Source organism: Polistes canadensis, unplaced genomic scaffold (genome assembly GCF_001313835.1).
Source record: "Polistes canadensis isolate GaletaPanama2010 unplaced genomic scaffold, ASM131383v1 scaffold_124, whole genome shotgun sequence".
Classification (NCBI taxonomy): Eukaryota; Metazoa; Arthropoda; class Insecta; order Hymenoptera; family Vespidae; genus Polistes; species Polistes canadensis.
Genome location: NW_014569671.1, coordinates 384575 through 403682, shown reverse-complemented (window position 1 = coordinate 403682; position 19108 = coordinate 384575). Strand labels below are relative to the sequence as shown.

General features: G+C 30.3%; 2 protein-coding genes across 2 annotated transcripts; both read right to left on the bottom strand.

Moving 5' to 3' along the window:
- Positions 1-7214: 7214 nt before the first annotated feature.
- On the bottom strand, positions 7215-12574 carry LOC106788076 (putative uncharacterized protein DDB_G0282499). The gene is made up of 3 exons (XM_014750996.1): positions 12500-12574; positions 8108-9989; positions 7215-8035 (listed from the first exon to the last, which is right to left on the bottom strand). The coding sequence occupies exons 1-3, from the start codon at positions 12518-12520 to the stop codon at positions 7425-7427; spliced, it is 2514 nt and encodes an 837-aa protein (XP_014606482.1). The 5' UTR covers positions 12521-12574; the 3' UTR covers positions 7215-7424.
- Positions 12575-14998: 2424 nt separating this feature from the next.
- On the bottom strand, positions 14999-18999 carry LOC106788078 (putative mediator of RNA polymerase II transcription subunit 12). Its single transcript, XM_014750998.1, has 7 exons — positions 18960-18999; positions 17828-18025; positions 17487-17718; positions 17155-17408; positions 16037-16474; positions 15291-15493; positions 14999-15126 (listed from the first exon to the last, which is right to left on the bottom strand). Exons 1-7 carry the CDS (start codon positions 18960-18962, stop codon positions 15039-15041), a joined length of 1416 nt encoding a protein of 471 aa, XP_014606484.1. The 5' UTR covers positions 18963-18999; the 3' UTR covers positions 14999-15038.
- Between the last annotated feature and the right edge of the window lie 109 nt (positions 19000-19108).

Sequence of the window (19108 nt, the reverse complement as noted above, 5' to 3'; positions counted from 1 at the left end):
AGGAACTTACTGATGTCTTCAGCAGTTGGTGCTGATGTTGTAAAGGTTGGGTAATCATCGGTCGACGACGGGGGTTTCCTAAAATCGGAATAACTAGGACGATTTACACGTACTCCGTCAATGTTACTTGCTGATCCTTCCGGACCAATCGGTTTTGAGTTTAGTGCATTTGGTTTGCTATGTCTAGGACCTTCGAAGTGACTATGACTATGATGATGATGATTAAATCTTGGTAGGGATGAGCCTGGTCTCTTCTTGCTAGGTTTTTCATGAAAATGACTTGTCGGATGGAACGAATTTGGTTTCGGGGGTGTCAGAAAATCTCTCAAATGTTTCGTATTTGATGAGTATGGTCGTTTGCGACTATGTTTGTGTCGGTGTCCATGACGCGTGTGTGTGGATTCTGTTGGCGGTGTTTTCAGAAACTCTTCTAAAGTCGCTAACAATGGATCTGGTTTCTTCTGATCGCTCCCAGGACTCGCCAATTTGCTCGCTTCGGTCGTTCGGATTTTATTCTCGCTCTGATAAGCTTCAAGTATTTCTTTATTCTGTTTCGTGGTTTCTGGCAATGTTGCTTTCAATCTCATCAATTCATTTTTCAATGCTGCGATATCGTTCGGTTCGACGTGAGTTTGATTATTCGATGATTGAACCTTTCTATCGTTGTTCCACTTTTGTGAGTTATAAATTGTTCTCAATGATTCCTTAAACATTTCCTCAGCATATTTTTCTAAATCAGTCGTTAATTTGGGTTTTGTTAACAGTTCACTTTGGGCTGCGAATGTTGGTTTGTAAAAATTTCCTTCTGGCATCATTGGGACCAAGTTTAAGGGCTGCTGAAGTGAATCCTGATTTTGCAATTTACTGTTAAGAACATTCTGATTTTTGATTACGTCAGTGTTAGGAACAAAATTGATCGGATTAAAGATTGGTTTTTCTTGATTTTGTGACGTCTTCATGTCCATCGTTGAAGTACTCGGGTGATTTGATTTGGTCCCAATTTCTGCTACAGAGTCTATATAATTCGATGAAGGTGTTATCAATGATATCGGTGTTGAAGTTACAACTGGTATCGGTGTTGTTATAATAGGATAATGAAGAGTTTGAAGAGGATGTACTATACTAGTGTCCACTGAACTTGGTCTAATATTTGGGTTTATAATCTCAACATTTTTAGCCCCAACTTTTGGAAGATGTGCAAAATTGTTATCCTGTGGTGCATTGACTACGTTAATGCTACTGATCGTTTGACTGCCAACAGTATCACTGGTTTGATAAGGATAATTTGTGTATTTATTATTCCTTATAGCTTGACCTTGTTGCAATTGCAATTGTAATTGATGTAAAACGTTTTGATACTGCGCATTTTGTTCTTGTAATCGTGGTAAAAGGAAATTCATATTATGAACGTTTTGGGACGCTTGTTGGTTCAGACTTGTCTCATCCAGTGGAGGAACTGGATGATAAAAAGGTACTAAGTTTGCAGTTTGTAAATAAGTCTTAGTTTTCGACATATTGTTGTCGTCTTTTATGACTCGATATGAATTGTCTTGAGATATTGGTCTAAAATTAGCTTGGGACGCATAATTATTATCGTTAGATTGCATTTGCGAATTTTGTCCAACCGAAAAACTTGCGGAAGCTAAAATATTTCCACCCGAGGCTGGAATAAAAGTCTTTTTGCTTTGCGAATCTGCCGTGATAAGATTAACTCGGGTTACCGGTGTAAATTGAGGGGATGGTGTTGTAGCGGTGTGTATAGGATAATTAGGAATTTGAAAACTACCTTGAGAAATAACATTTTGGCCTTGAAGTCCATGAGGATTAACTTGTATGTTATATTCAGGATTGGTCTGTGCCGGTGGTTGGAGAAGATTAGGTAAGGTTTGAATGGTCGATTGTGGAACAAACAAATGTGAGATCCCTTGTTGCATTTGATTCACCATGATTTGTTGTAAATTAGAAGTAGGACTGGTAGTAGCAAAAGCGGGTCGGGGAGTGACGTTATTTGGTAGGTTTTGAACGCGTACATTTTGCAAAGTTGGATTTAGTCTAGTCGTGACAGCGAATATTGGAGTTATAGTACTGGAAACATACTGAGCATTCGAATTTGATGTAATTTTGTTAGGAAAATTTGTTTGGTGTGGAACGAGCACAGTATGCGTAGGATTTTGGAAACTATTTTGACCAACGATGATATCCGGTATTGGCGTAGGTATACCAACGTTCTGTATATTTGGTAAATTCGTTAAAGTCCTTGGCACGTTCGATGCTGTTATTATGTTCTGACCAACGGTTGATTGATGTGGACCAAGAAGCGGTGTATTAGCTGTGCTAACTGTACCAATTGGTGTAGGTGTTACAAGATTTTGATAAACCACATTAGAAACGTCGAATCCTTGACTGTTACCAAGTGCAGTAGCGTGATCAAAGTTTGCTATTGACATTAGACCAACTGGTATTACGAGATTTGATTTGTCCGTTGGACTAATCTCAATACCATTTGAATGAGAAATTTCAATATTCGGTCCTAACTGTCTCCATCCGCTATTTGACGTAGATTTCACATTCTGCTGTTTTTGCGATTTTTGATGTTTCATTTGTGATGCACGCATTCTAGATTCTTGAACTCTTTCCTCGGTACTATCATCCTCGTTACGATTCCTATCATCATCGATCCAAGTTGTTGACTGTCCACGTTGTCGATAGGGTTTCGATCTCGTCGAGCTAGGTCGTTTCCTATAACTTTCGATCTCCATACTGTCCTCAGTAACCGTTCGATGTTCCTTCGGTAATTTCCTGGACGATTCCACGTTGTATGGTCGTCTTTTACTTTTGCTAACTCTTCTGGGTTTCTCCATATAATCCATATAATCCAAACTGTCATTTGAATCATCGTTAGAATCATCTCGATCGTAACTGCGTCCTCTTGCTTCCTGACGAAATCTATTGTAAACATTCGATGATTCAGCAGCAATCGCATCAGAATTTTTTAAATGATTATCAGTGTTAACGGAACTCGGAGAATTACTTGACGATTGTCTATCAAAATTCAATTCAATTTTATACTGATTGGGATCAACAACCACCACAGGTTTCATGAATTTATGCCGATTTTTAGATCCGTCTGATGATGATGATGATGATGATGAACTATCATAATAATTTGCACTCTTTCTATTAGAATCATCGTTCTCGTAGTTCGTCCTTGATGAGGTCGATGTCTCAATTGTTTTTTGCCTGGTGGTAGTACTCTGCCCATGACCGTTATAGTTCACGGTATTCCGCTGATGGTAATTACTCGTTACTTTCTCTGGTTTTTGAATCGTTCTTTTCTCATCCTTCGTAGCACCGTAAGAATGATAGCGATCGTAAACGTTCTCCTCAGTCTTAGCACTTTGTTCATTCACGGTACCATAACTCGTCGCATAACTACTATTAACTCTCTTTCTTCGATCCCTTTTATTTTCGTTAATCGACGAATTGTCAGTCTCGGTGTCATCGGGTTCACTTAAATCATCTATGTATTCGTAAAAATCATTGTAATTAGCTATCGCTGGCGTATCATTATGAACTTTTAATAATTCAAAAGTATTTTGATCGTCTTGAAATTCAAATGATCTGCGATTCATACCTGAGTGAGGTAAATCTAAAAAGATTCTTGCTTCCGGCGAATAAACTAAATCATTTTCAAGCTTTTCCCTGTCTTTCTGAATATTTCTATTAATATTAAGAATAAATTCTGTTGGTTTTGATGAATTTTCTTGATCGTCGTATACGTTTCTTGGATTCAGTGTCGTAGCAGTGATGAATTCAACGTGTTGCTGATAACGTTGTGTAATTGTGGCTGGTGTCATCGGTATAAACCCGTTTGAGTTTTCATAATTGATCGAAGTATCGATCGGGGGTGGGACAGTTTTAACAAATGTCCGAATATTTTCGGAAGCTGTTGCAAGCTGATCAAATATTGTCTCATTTTGAGGTTCCGCGTTGTCAGATCCTCTTGCATTTGGCCAACACAGGAATAATATAATGATCTGTTTAAACAAACAAAAAATTTTTAAATAAAATTAAACGATAGCAATGTTAATAAATGTTCTGCAATTATTTATAAGAAATAGCGCACGAATAATAAATAAAATAATTTGCTATATAATAATCAACGATCGAAGATGAGCAGTGACAATTGAATGCAGTATTTAAATTCAAAAACGAAAAATAAAAAAAAATCATTCAACGTTTGTGTTGGGGTAAAATGATGTAACCTTTTGTTGCATGATTAAATGTGAATAAAAATTAAAAATTAAAAAAAAATGAAACTATAGAAGAAAGTACGTTAGAATAATAATTCAATGGAACGATGATATCTAAGAGAATTAGTGGAAAGTCCAAGGTTTTGACCCAGAAAAATAAAAGAAGACTGTAAAAGTAAAAATGTGCAAAAGCAGAGTGCGTGTTGTATGTATTCAAGTACTGGATGTGCACAGGAGCAAATCTTTATATAGACTTTCCTACCAATTTACGAACATAAGAATTCATTTCGCAGTGGTAATGTTCGTTCCTTACAAATTAGATTACCGAGAGAAAAAAAGAAATAGAAATATACGTGTAACAACTTTCTACGTAGTACACCTAGCATGATTTCCGAAAGCGTGGAATATATGTATGTATCTCGAAATAATATTCTTTCAAATTTATCTACATTTCTTTCTTATATTTTTTTTATTTGTTTGTTTTTGTATTTTTCTTTTTTTTTTATTATATTTTTCCAAGAAAAACTTGTCACTTCGATATATAATTACAAACCGTTTTCACTTGCGTTTACGTATCTCATTAACGAATACAAATCTTATTTCGATTAGCAATTATTTTTAGAGTGATGAATAAGATTACTTCGGTGGTATGTTCATTAATTTTTAGAAAGTCAATTATCAACGTTCTGTGTGTTATTTTAATTCCGAATAATATGTTATTTATCCGATACACAACTTTTCCTTGAAATAATTTTTAAATAAAATTAAATGCTAAAAATAATATTATTCGTGTATAATAATATATATATATATATATATATATATACACTTTCGTTGAATTAAATCTTATCAGAAGTAACCAATGAGATGATCATGTCGTCATACAATGCACTTTTCGAAAAAAAAAAAAAGAAAAAGAAAAAAAATTATTTACTTACGTAATATAAAAACATTTCCCTACGATCTTCCTTGGTAGCTTCTTCCCATTAAAAAGATGATATCAAACGAAAACTTGGAAAATTGTGGTTCTTATCACAAAATAATCCGAATACAAAAATCGATGTTATTTTGTTCGAAAATAATGAAACTATTGGACACACGAGAAAAATAAGAAAGACCCTTCGAGGTAAAGCTCCACACGAGAACTGAGCCACATAGTAGATATGCGATTTTCTTTATACACTCTGGTAACCAAGTGAAAAATATCGTTCTAAATATTATCCTACGTAGAAGCACCGTACACAGAGAAGGATACTTTCATTCGCGACACGCGACCGTGCAAAGGAAAAATGTTGTCCGATTCCTATTATATACAGGATACTACAACTAAACATTTATGGTATCTTTATAAAATAAAAAATAAAACCATGTAAAATAATAGTAAGGAAATAAGATCGGAAATAAGTAGTTTTTGATTACAAGACGTTATTAACCGAACTAGTTGAAAAGAAATCTCATATATGTTTCTCGCGGAAATAAAAGAAGTATACAATTTTTATATTAATTACGAACGAGAAAGATTTCTTTCCTTCTTTTTTTTTTTGCGTACCTAAATTTCATAGCATTCTATTAAATTGTTATATATTGTTAAATATAATTATCGAAGATGCGTTTATATCTAAATGTGTAAAATAAAATATATAAAAATGTGGAAAGAAAATTTAGTAGCAGTTAAACGGTCAATATTTTTTCGATTAATAGTTTTATGCGCTCTAAAACACACGCATTATGCTCGATGCACGCGTTCCTCACGATGCAACACGTTTTACAAGATGGAAAGGATTTTTAATAGTTTTTAGTGTAGTCATAGATACGGTAGTACTCTCATCTCGTTTGTGTGAAACTCGCGCACACGCGCATTTACTTTTCCGATTTTGATAGAACATCTACCTGCCTAATTGCTTTTAGTTAATTTGTTCTTCTTTAGATTGTAAAAGATATCATCGGTAGCTCGCTATTCACTTGCTATTGTGAAAACGTGGAATTAAACATCGACCAATCACTTTGGACCATTTCTTCTTTCTTTTTATTCCTTTCTTTCTTTTACTTCTCGTCGACAATTAATGTTAATTAGTTGACTCTTTGATAGACGATAAAAACGCAGTTAAGAACAATTTGATTTATCAAGATTGTTAATTATCCATCCACGCACTATTTTTATTGAATAATTTTAAACACAATTATGAGATAAACCAAATATGGTTACAGTTTGTTATCTTTATTATGTTTATATTAATTAGAAATTTTACAAAGATTTATAAAAATTATTTTTCTGCAATTTTTACGGACACGCAATTAAGAATAACAAAATATTGGAAATTTAATAATAAAATATTTATCTAAATTTCATTAATTAATTTTTTTATAATATTTTAATTTATAAATTCAATTAAAAAGACTTTTAATTAATTTTTACGAATATATTTTTAATTAACACCAAATATGGTTTCTTAATGATATTTTAATATAATACTTACTCTATAATCTCTCAATCATGTCCCTTTCATACGCATGCAATTATTAACGTTAAGTGAATAGGAAGATTATAAGAGAGGTGTGACTTTCACGAATAAAAAAATGTACTTTCCTTATAACAAGATAAGAACTCTGAACATACAAAAAGTCTCATCTTATAATTGAAATCATCATCATCATCATCATAAATACAAGCTAAGTTTTACAAGGTACCTTTTCGAAGTGACGCTGTTTGGTGTATAACATATTCTTCTTTTCCTTTGTTGAAAATGTTTTCAAGAAAAAGAGAATGTTACTTCGATTAGATAATGTAAATTCGTCGAACAAATGTTCGTGGTTTCGTAAATCAATAAACAGGTACGTCAAATATTTGAGTATTGGCCTTTACTCGTCATTTGGTTTGATTATAGGAGACGTTGATTGTAGATTAACTATCAATAAATTGCATACATATACATATAAATGTATATATAGTAATATGTAGATTTTGTATACACGAATACAGGCCATATTGCACAATCCCGTTATTAAATACTAAATCAAAGTAAAATCTAATAAAAAAACGATTAATTCCATAATACTTTATGCACCAACACGGAAATTATTAAATTCCGTAATCATCTCTGTCAATAGTTCTTCCCAAAAATATGATAATAAAAACTATGACAGGATAATTATTTCGTTATCACATAATTTTTAACTTTTAACATTGTAAGTCGTAAATCTCTGATCATCTATTATTTGTACGCTTTTAGTTTTTGGTCTTACGTTGGTACGATCACCGAATTTACCAATTGGACGAGTTTCTTCTCCAGTTAAAAATACATTTTCTTCGTAATTATTCTGATCAGGGTAAGAATCTGATAGATAAGTTGACGGGGATGAAGATTCGATGTTCTCGTTTTGTTTTTGTCGGGCTAAGTGAAGTAAACGATTACCAGCTTGTATGGTACGTTGCGTTTGACTAAATTGTTCAATACCTAATTCGTAATTAGTTGGTTTAGCTAATTCCTTTATACTGTTAGCGTATTGTACTAAATATTCTTGAAGAAGTGCTTTCAAATTGATATTGGATGTAGTTTTAGGTTGAACTGGTGGTACACCATCTACTCTAAGGATGATGACAGGTACTAATGAGTTTCCAGCCTGCACGAAAGTTGGTCGGACGTTTAATATTGATGATGGGTCTTTGATGTATTGGGATATCGATGGATTATAACTCAAAAGATCAGAATATTGAAGATGGTTGTAATCGTTGAGGTTCTTGTTACTTTGTTGTTTCCCTTTATTTCCTGTATCTCGATTAGCTGTAAAGATTTTTTTCAAATAATTTTGAAGTCTTGGCTTATATCGTGCTAAAACGTGAGCCGTCAACTCACCTGGTTTTAATTTTAAAGAGGATTCCGTAGTATCGACGTATTCAGCGTCCGGTCCATTTACCATGTACCTTGAAACTGGTCGTGCTGTGGTTGTATAACTCAATGATAAATTATTACGATCCTGTTTTTTTTTAGTCGTAAATATTGGCCTTCTGGTAGTCGAAAAAGATGTTGTGCTTACAAATGAAGGTGCTGTCGGTGTTGTATATTCCATTTTTGCTTTTTGTGCGAGTAATACGTTCGGTCTTTGGCTAACTAAATTCTGATAACCAATTCTATAAGCCTGTTGATGTGACAAGTTCGAAGACAATGATTCAGATGATACGAATTGACTCTGTTGTGAGGGTATTTCTGGTGCTATTGGAAATTGTATTGGACCTTGTGCATGAACACTGTATTCTGTTGGTAGATCTGTCTCAACATAGGTTTCTTGAATTTTCGATATTTGTGGACTCGCAGTTGAATCTTCGGTGTAAGTTTCGACGTAAGTTGCTGGTGGTTCGTGAGAAATTCGGCCATCCGGATACTTCCAGAAAATTTTATTCTCGTATCGTGCACCATTTTCAATCGTATATCTTGGAAGATTTGCTTCAGTGGTAGGATTCTGAACGTATTCGTAATTTGTTTGTGGACTAGGTGTTGTAAATATTGCTCTATCGTTTTGCCGTTGTTCAGCATAACTTTGATAATGATTTCTATTGTTATTAAAATTTGGAATATTAGAAACCAAAGAATCATGGGATGCAACTCTGAAATGTTGTCCTTGTCCATCGTAGTACTGCTGATTTGGATTAAAAATGTTTTGAAAGTATCGATAATTTTGTGAATTGGTTTCCAATGAATTTGGAGTTGTTGAAACTGTTTGACTTTGTCTTGGATCATTGTAGGTCTGAGAATGAACATTGTTATAATTAACAGCTTGATTTCTACCCTGGGATTGACTCAAAGAAGGTATTATCCGAAAATGATTTTGATTGAATCCAAAATGATTAGGATTTGCCTGTTCAGTTGACCGATGATCTGTATAGTCTACTTTAAATATTTGCGAATCATCGTTTTGTAAAGTAGCTTTAGTAGGTATCGCTGGTTGAAATACATTTTGACCTCGTTCAACATAAGTTTGGACAGTTGGACGAAATATACTTCCACTTTGTCCAATTATATCTGTATTGATGTTTGTGTTTCCTTGATAAGAGGGTATATTCAAATTTGATAGCAAATAATTCGAGGACTTTAAATCGAAATGATTCTGTGGTCGTTGCGTACTCGATGAAATAGAACTTGGTGTGGAGGTCGGTTGTAATCTTTCATTTTTTGTTCGATAATTTGAATCATACGTGTCGTAATAATTTGAAACCTTTTGAAGTTTCGTACTGGGTACATAATTTGTTTGAGATGTTTGCAAATTGATAAATGTATTAGCCTCGTTTCGATTTGAATTATTTGGGATATATTTTTCGATTATTGTTCTTGGTAAAAATGGACTGATGGATTCCTCGATGCTAACTGTTGTTCCTGTTTTACCAGCAGGGAAATAATAATTGGTTTTTCCCGAAAACAATGAATTTTTTTCAAAACCATAACCTAATCCATTATTGACAGTTCGTTTAGATTTTTCTTCGCTACTCTTGTTAGCATCTATCGTGTCGTTATTAAAATCTAAAAGTATCAACGGCGGTAAAATTGGAAATTCTTCCTCGGGTGGATCATCAGGATCATCGTTCAAACGATCCTGTACTTTTTTATCCTTCGCATGAACAATTTTTGGAACAAACGATGAATCATTCCCCTTTCTCTCGTCCAATTTATTTTGGCTTTCTTCCAAATTCTTCTTCGCACAATCCGATAAGATAACCGATCCAAGAAGAAGGCAAGACAGAATCTGGAAAAGAAAAAATAAGAAAAAGAAGATAAAAAAAATATTAAAGTACGATTAATAATTCACGAGATCGAGGAATTCTGGTTGAACGAACTAACTTTCCTATTTTAAAAAGAAACGTTTCTCATCTGGAAAAGGAGAAAAGTATATAACGGGTGTCTCGTTTTTAATAATTATCCCAAATATGGCTGAAATCCTGTTATGAACAAATGTTTCCTATAGATGTTGCTATATTTTTTTTTTTAAAAAAAAAAGAAAATCTTATTTGTATTACAACTAAATTTCATTAAGAGTTCTTTGCAAGGCAATAAAAATTATAACAATATTTTAAAAAAAGAATGAATATTTTAAATCTAACCAAAATTGTAAAATATATCAAAGGGAATTCTCACCCAAACACGAACAATCAATTTTTAAATTGCTCATAATTTTTTTTTATTCGTAATTATTATTTTTCCAGTTTTATTTATGCGGTACGAATTGTAAAAATTATTTTGTAAAATTAATATAAACGCCATTTATATTTCAAACGAGTATCCTTTATTACGAATAAATATTAAAGTTATTTCGTTTTCTAATATAAATTTGAAAATGAAAATAAGACTGTTTAAAAAGCAGACAATGCAAAAATCATTACTGTCAGTTATATCTGTTATATCTTTTTTATATCAGTTATATCTTTCGTTTTCTAATGTAAATTTAAATATAAATATGACTATTCAAGAAACAAACAATGCAAAAATCATTACTGTCAGTTATATCAGCCCACTATTTTTACTTTTAAGTGTCTCGATTCTTATTAAAGCGTCACGCTTTTAACGTAGCACCGATGGTCATCGATCTCAACGAGATATTCTGCTAATGGTAATCTTACTTTCACTGGACTTTACTACTTTAATACGTAAGCGTTTTGTAGAAGAGACTCTTCTAGATACATATATATATATAATTTACACTTTCGGCTACTTTATAATCGCGCTAACGTTTGGTATAAATCATTTAAAGATTAAACGTGAAATTGTATACTCTTAAGATACAATGGCAATGTTACTACTCGCATGACCTTGAAAAGAAAGGACATGAACTTCATCCGGATCCTGTTCAGGGTCATCGTTCAGGTCAACTCATGAAGAGAACAGGTTTCATACGTTGCATTCGCGATTTTCACTACTTTCTTTCCTGACCGCATGTAAACTGGTATATAAATGATAAGTATTCAAAATTCTGGTTTATAATTAATAATTCGCAAACGATATTTAATAAATAACGAAACTTATTAAATATAATTATTATTTTCTAAATAAATATTAAACATTAAAGCGAATTGTATTGAAAATTAATAGTAACTTTTTTAATCGATATAATATCGAGAACCATATTACAAAAAATTATTAATTTTAAAATAATAATAATAATAATAATAAAATTTGAATGTTGAATTGAAACTAGTTCGAAGATTATTAAATTAAAATATACATTGAGAAATAAAAGTGAATAATTTCTAATGTAAATAGTAAAATTTCTACGTGTTTAACGTTTGTGTAAGAGAAAGGATAAATAGAATTGCAAATATCGAATGTGTGTATAAACGTGTAACGAATTGACACCTGGGCTCTTTTAATTTTACATCCGATCGACGAATGAAACATTCGTTAAGAGAGTTTCTCCAGCTTCCTTCTCGCGTGATATTACACAGTTACCTAACAAAACGTATCGTCGAATTTGTGTCAAAGAATCCTCGTTCTATTCTCAAGGACTTTCACTGACTTACTCAAGATTTACTATATTTCTGGATGTTATCTTTAAACCGAACTAATACGTATCAGGAACTAACAAAAAAATTAGATACACTTTCACTATAATGACCATCCTATTGATTGTGCTACTAAAATGCAAAGAAACAAAATTTCTATAAAATTTTTGTTACTTCCCTATTGTGTGTTCGAATGTGTTATTATTTTATAAATTACAACATTAGAGAAATAGATAAATGAACTTACAAATAAGTATGAAATAAATTCTATAAACCGATTGAATGTGTTTAAATCTGTTATTATTTTATAGAATATAACATTGGGGAAATAAATAAATGAACTTACAAATAAGTATGAAATAAATTATATTATAAAAACCGATTGACATTCCGATTGAATTAATATAAATTATTTAGAATATCGGATATACAATATGTAAGTATGTTAATCGAACGATTATTCGTATAAATTTGAATCAAAAATATTCGTAGTATTTGATTCTGTTAATGATTCGTTTAAATACATACGAATGAAAATTCTATAGAATACATAAATGGAAAATAATTAATAAAACATGTGTAAATATATTTTACACACACATATCACATGTGTGATATATAAATGTACACACTTGACGGGACATATTATAGCAAGGGTTCAATTAAGTATCGAATGAAAACACTTAATAGAACGTTCATTGAAGTAGTTATCCTATAAGAAAAGCGTAGAAAATGAATGAAAAAGTTGTATGGTACTTACGTGTATGTTAGCTAGTCTCATGATGATCAAACTTCAACCTGACTCGGTGGACTTAACGTGTGTGTTTGTTTGATACTGATGAAGCGGAGGCTACAGCATCCCACCTTATATGCCCTCGCTTCGTGAGCGAGGAGGACACCATCATTATAGTTTCACCTCAGCAAAGACGTTCGATACGTGCGGTAGACACCTGCCAGTAGCGTATCTATCCATATCAAACAGATTAGAAGTGTTTTAGATATTTCAAATATTTTAATATTATTATTAGTAATTACCTTTAAACTCTATGATTAGATAAACTTAAATATTTTTATTTAAAAACATATATATACATTTTACATAAGGTTATAAAAAGTTTGTTATTATTTGTAACACCTTGTTAGATTGATTTTTAATATTTTAAATATTGTAATATTATTATTAGTAATTATTTTTAAACTCTATGATTAGATAAATTTAAATATTTTTATTTAAAAGCATATATATATACGTTTTACATAAGGTTATAAAAAGTAGGTTATTATTTGTAACCCCTTGTTAAATTGATTTTTAATATTATAAATATCTTAATATTATAGTAATATAAGCATATTGGTCTGTTATACAATTTTAATTAATAAAGTATCCATTATGTGTGTAGTGTGTAAGGATATATATTTTAATATAATATAGAAAAAGATAGAGGAAATTTGTATGAAACCTAAGTTACTATAACTATATTTCTATCATCTTTTTTAATCTCGAGTTCAAAGTGCATAATGAAAATAAAAAAAGGGATTTGTAGGATTATCAAAAAGACAAGAATTGTTTGAATTCATTGGTTATCATAATTTGAAAAAAGTATAAGACCAGTTTGAAGAAATACTATTTAAAAATGATTAATAAAATAGTAATAATTCGATTGTTTTACATATATGTTTCTAATACATCGAAGGAAACTTGAATGAAGTATTTTTACAAGGAATTAGAACAAAATATTTAAATATTTAAACGAAAATATATCAAATAAAAACTAAAAAATATAATTTATATAATATCTTTAAAATATTACGAAGAAAAATGTTGATAACAGTGTCATATATATTTATTATCGTTATTGAATATTGAACAAAAGCAGAAGATAGGAAAGAAATTGGTATAGTATAGTAACGACTCATCTTTACAGTATCCGCTTTCTCGTTGAAACTCGCTATCCTTGTGTAAACCAATCGTATAAATATATATATTACATTAAATTTGCATGTATAATACATATATATAATATATTATCGGTACTTTCCTGTTACCAAATTTGATAAATCCTTTAATTCCCAATACTCGATTAAATTTGTCGATTTTCTATTTATTACTACGACATTTTCTTTCATTATTTTTAATGTTATTTCGATGCGCGATTAATTAATTTCTATCAATAATCATCCTTCCGAACGTTCCACTTTCAACAATTTCGTAAACGAATCTTATTCAAAATTTGTTAATGTTTTAAAATTGTAAAACTTAATCAAGTTACGTTTTTGTATTTTTCATTACCCGGTACTATGACTTGTTTTTTTTTCTTAATATTAAAATCAATCAAACATTAAAGTAAATTTTCTTTTTCTTTTTTTGGAATCTTTTATGCGAATGAAATCAATAAGAATTTGATATTTAAGATTCCATTGAGAGAAATAGACATTTCATACAGTTCGTTAATATTTCGTTAACACCTAATAATTATGCGATTTACATCAGTTTTAAGGTGTAAGAATTTATTTAATAGATAAAGAAAATCTGTCGAGTGATATGTTAATATTTAAATAAAATTGATGTATTCCAATAAATCTTACGTGTCTACTAAATTGTAAGTGTTTTCGAGTATCAATCCATTACACGCGAGTTCATCATTTGCATATACATAAATTTATGTTGATATTTTAAATAGATTGAGTTACTATAAATTATTTAATCTAATAACAATAAATAGTATCTCATAAATAACAAGTGTAAAATAAATGTATTAACAAATTAGACAAAATTAATAATATTTTTCAATTAATAATAATAATTTCTATTTTTTAAATTAATATTTTTTAACGTACCGTGTTTATCTATCAGGCTCTCTAGTAGGATTAATTTAAATAAATCAATTAATCTAGAATTATTTAAATAAAAATAAACAACACACGAATAAGTTTTTTATATTTTATTTAAAAATGAAAAAATAACACAACATCGCGTTTCGTTTGTTCAAACAAAACGCGCATATGCATATAAAACAAATAAGTAAAGTGAATACAAAAATTAAACGTAAGTATTGTGATTTTCGATGAGGGACTAGATAAAGATGTTGCTTCTTTTTATTTCGAAACGACATAACACCTTTTAAAAGATGGTTCGTTTCGTTCGTCGTAATTAACGGTAAAATAAGACATTAAATTTTAAACGAACATTTTGTTAAACATCAAAATCAGATGTATTGATGCTCGTTAGTCGTTTATATATGTAAATATATGTGTGTGTGTGTGTGGATTTTTCCATGGTACTATACTTCTTACGAACATTATTGCGTCTTACGTTTCTTGTATTGCACATAATTATTTTTCGAAGGTAGAAATCCGCTTTCCAAGTGCAACGGCCTCTCTCGATATCTGCGATTTCACGTGAAAAAAAAAAGAAAAGAAATAAAATATTAATCAAATTTAATTATTTTTATTTTCTTCTTCTTCTTCTCTTCCCCGTTATCTAAAGTATTCGGAGAAATTTTTATTTACGAGGAAAAAAAATGATTAATAGTATTATCGCTTAAGCTTACCTCGCTGAATCCTGTGCAGCGATTAGATTACTTGGAACATACGTATCCAATAAAGTTCGTGGCTCTGAACTAACGATATGATCTTTGACTCGAGACGATTCTTCAGAATCCGAAGAAACTTGTATCAATTGAGTTACGTCTGGTTTAAAATTCTGATGTGATATTTGTGGTGGTATAAAATCTGAATTTGGTTTCTCCGGTACCTAAAACACAAAACTATTTCATTAAATCAATATATTGTATAGATTATATTAATAACCTAAAACGTAAATTTATTTCATTAAAAAGTGTTATTATTATTATTTATACACCGATAAAATAATATTTTAATTAACGCAACGAATATTTAAAAAAAGAAAAATATATATATTTTGTAATAGTGTAAATTGCGTAAAAAAAAAACAGTTGAAGAATTTTATTACGCAATCGCGCGATTTTTAACATGTTACAAGATTTTATAGAAAGTAAAAGTTATTTTGTATGACTTTAGCAGCTTTATCAATTTAAAAATAGCATACTTAATGTTCTTTATTTAATTAAAAAGAAATTCTTCATTCCCAAACTGATCTTGATGTCACATCCGACCTATAACTTTCTATAAATCACGTTATATAACAAAAATACTATTATATTCAAGCTTTCTCCATTTAACCACTTTTATTCCTACATGATTGATCTTATCATTCTATTAGTAATATCTATCGAAACTATTTATTACAAGATTGCCAAAGTTCTATTTAACGAACCTTGACGTAATTTTGAGAAACGCTTTGGCTTTCCTCATCTTCATGCAAGATTTGCTTTGATAGTTGTTGTTCCGTAACTGAAGAAATATACGATTGCTCGGTTTGACCATTGTATTGATTAACTTGGCCATGAAGGGAGTTATCTTGAACATAAACTGGTGATTTTACATAAAGATCTGCCTGAAGGGGTGTCGTTTGTGTATAAAGGGCATTCCCTTGATTGCTTATCACTGTAGAAACATGTTGTTGTTGTTGTTGTTGTTGTTGGTGATGTTGTTGTTGTTGTTGATGTAGTCGATGTTGTTGGGGCTTAGTAATGTAAGCTTGCGTGTATAATAATTGATTTCCTTGGGAATAGGATTGCTCTGGCTGTTCGTAGACTTGAGGTGAGATTGGTTTCTTCGAAGTTACCGATGCATATATTGACCCTTTCGAAAACTATAATTCAATGGTATTATTTACATTTACTGTTAATAATTTGTAAATGAAATAAAAAATATTGGCTTTTTTCTTTTTAGACGATGTATTAGGTTGGCTAATAAGTAATCTCAAGTTTTTTTAACAATAATTATTTCAATAAAGAAAATAATATTTGTTATTGAAAATTGGGTGTGTTTGTTAACGGATTGACGAGTAAGTTAAATAAATGTTTAGCCCATGCTGTTAATTAATAATAATATGCTATAGAATTATATTCATATGTGAATGAATTGAAAAAATTGTGCTCACATAGTGCCGAAACTTGACGAACGTAAACGAGAATAAATCACATAATTTTAAAACGACATAAAAACTACTGTCGCGGATGATTAACGTGCCAGTCAACGTGTTAAAAAAATATTTGTTAACTTATGTCTAACTAAATAATATTTACAATAAAGTATTTTTTTTTAATAAATAAAAATAGAATGTATTAAAAAAAAAAGTAAATTTTGTCTTTTAATATTTTTCTCTTTATCACAAAAAATGTTTAATACTTTTTATCTAGTATTTTTTTCTTTCGTAACTTCTGACATTACTTATTAGCTGATTTGCTAATGTAATATAAATCACGAGAAATGTTTTAATCTGTTTGTAATACTTTATAAGATTTTTAACTTTGTAACATGAATAATTACCTTAGGAAATAACGTGGTTGATACTGGAATAGGTTGCCTCAGGATATGTTGTGGTACAATTTGATAAGTCGTCTTAACAGGTGTGATCAATTGTTTCTGGTTCAATAACGAAGTGTAAAAGGGAATCGAAATTTGTTGAGCTTGAGATAATTCTTGAAGGGAAGCTTGAATTTTTCCACCATTCAAACCATTTAAATCAATGTGTGGGTAATATGATAACAATTGACTCATAGGAATATCAATGTAAAAATTGTCTGCAATCAGAAAATATTTTATTATATTCCTAATTGTAAATAAAAAAAAAAACAAATGTGGTTAAAGTTTCAATATACCTTTGTTTGAATTTTGGCCAAACTTCTGTCCGACTACTTTTTGTTGCAAAGTTTGCACTTGATTGCCAACATTGATTTCGGGTTGATAAATTGTTGATTCAGGATTATAATAAGTTGGAATATGTTTCGTTTGTTGTTGATATTCGTGATATTGTTGCAAAGGTTGATTACTTTGTTGATAAATAATTTCATTGGAATATTTATTATGGTTCCTGTATTCCTCCGGTGGTACCTAAAAATAATTAATACACCTCGTTATAATAATAAACGATAAAATAATAATAATAATAATAATAATAATAATAGTAATAATAATAATAATAATAATTAATGAATCTTACATTTGGAATTGGTTGGGGTGTAACATAAGTCGTAGTTGGATAATGTTGTTGATTTATTTCAGATTTATAGGAATATTTAGTATCATCTGATTTAGATCTACTTTCAGCTTTCAAATTATCTCTTTCGATATCCTCCAAATTGATTTTCTTTTCACCGTTAGCAACGACGAATAATACGTAAAGTATCGTGTAAAGTTTCTAAAAATCAAATCAAATTAAAAATTACTCCGAATACGTAAAATAAGATTTGCAATGTTTTAAGTTTAAATAAGAATAATGACGCTTGTTGATAGCTGTGCAAGATTAATGTACTATTATTAATTTGTTCACCATTGTTATTTTCCTGTAAAAATGCACCAGGAATACTTTCACTGCACGTTAAGTTCTGGGTCAAAGATCCGACATGGACCACTCTTATATAGACTACTCTCATACCCTGAATGGGTGTACTCTCGAAGGGGGGGGGGAGACACCACCCGATAAACAAGTGTATTCGATCACGTACGTATAAGTAAAAGTCTTTCCCTTTTTTGTACTTTCATTTTTAAATTTCGGTAGAGTATTATTATCGACAATGTGAATTCGAGTGAAATAAATGCTACCAAATGATAATATTTTTTTCATCGAAAAATTCTTTTATAAATATAAATACACACAACTTTCTATGATGTTACTATAATGAATTTGTTACTTTAAAAAATAAAAAAAAAAGCAATCAATACGTCACGTTTATTTTACATTAATATTTATTAGATGACTATTATAAAAAAACGAGATAAAAATAATTTCTTATCATAAGATCGTTTCTAAGATCAATTAGTAATGTTTATATCTATTATATAAAAGTTCATTAAAATTAATTATTAATTTAAAACAAAAAATGGTTCTATATGCACGGTCACTGCTTATAATTTGAATTAATTTTTAATAAAAGTTATTATATAAAAATGTATAAAATAACAATAAAAATAAAAGAATAATCTTATCGTTAAATTTGCTCTTAAAATAAGAGGATAATTTGTTAGCTAAATGGTTCATGATACACTTACTGGCATAAATTATTACCCAACAAGTTAAATGGTTATTACTTAAAAAGGTATCATAACTCTATCACTTAAAAATTATGACTTACCATGTTTAAACAGCTAGATAATATTCACACACAACACAAGGAACTTATAGCTGAACTATAAAACCAATGCCGGCTTACGTTCTCTTATATAGCTTTTATCCCTACCACTTAGTATCCAACGCGGACGAGTTACAATTCACCTTTTGAAT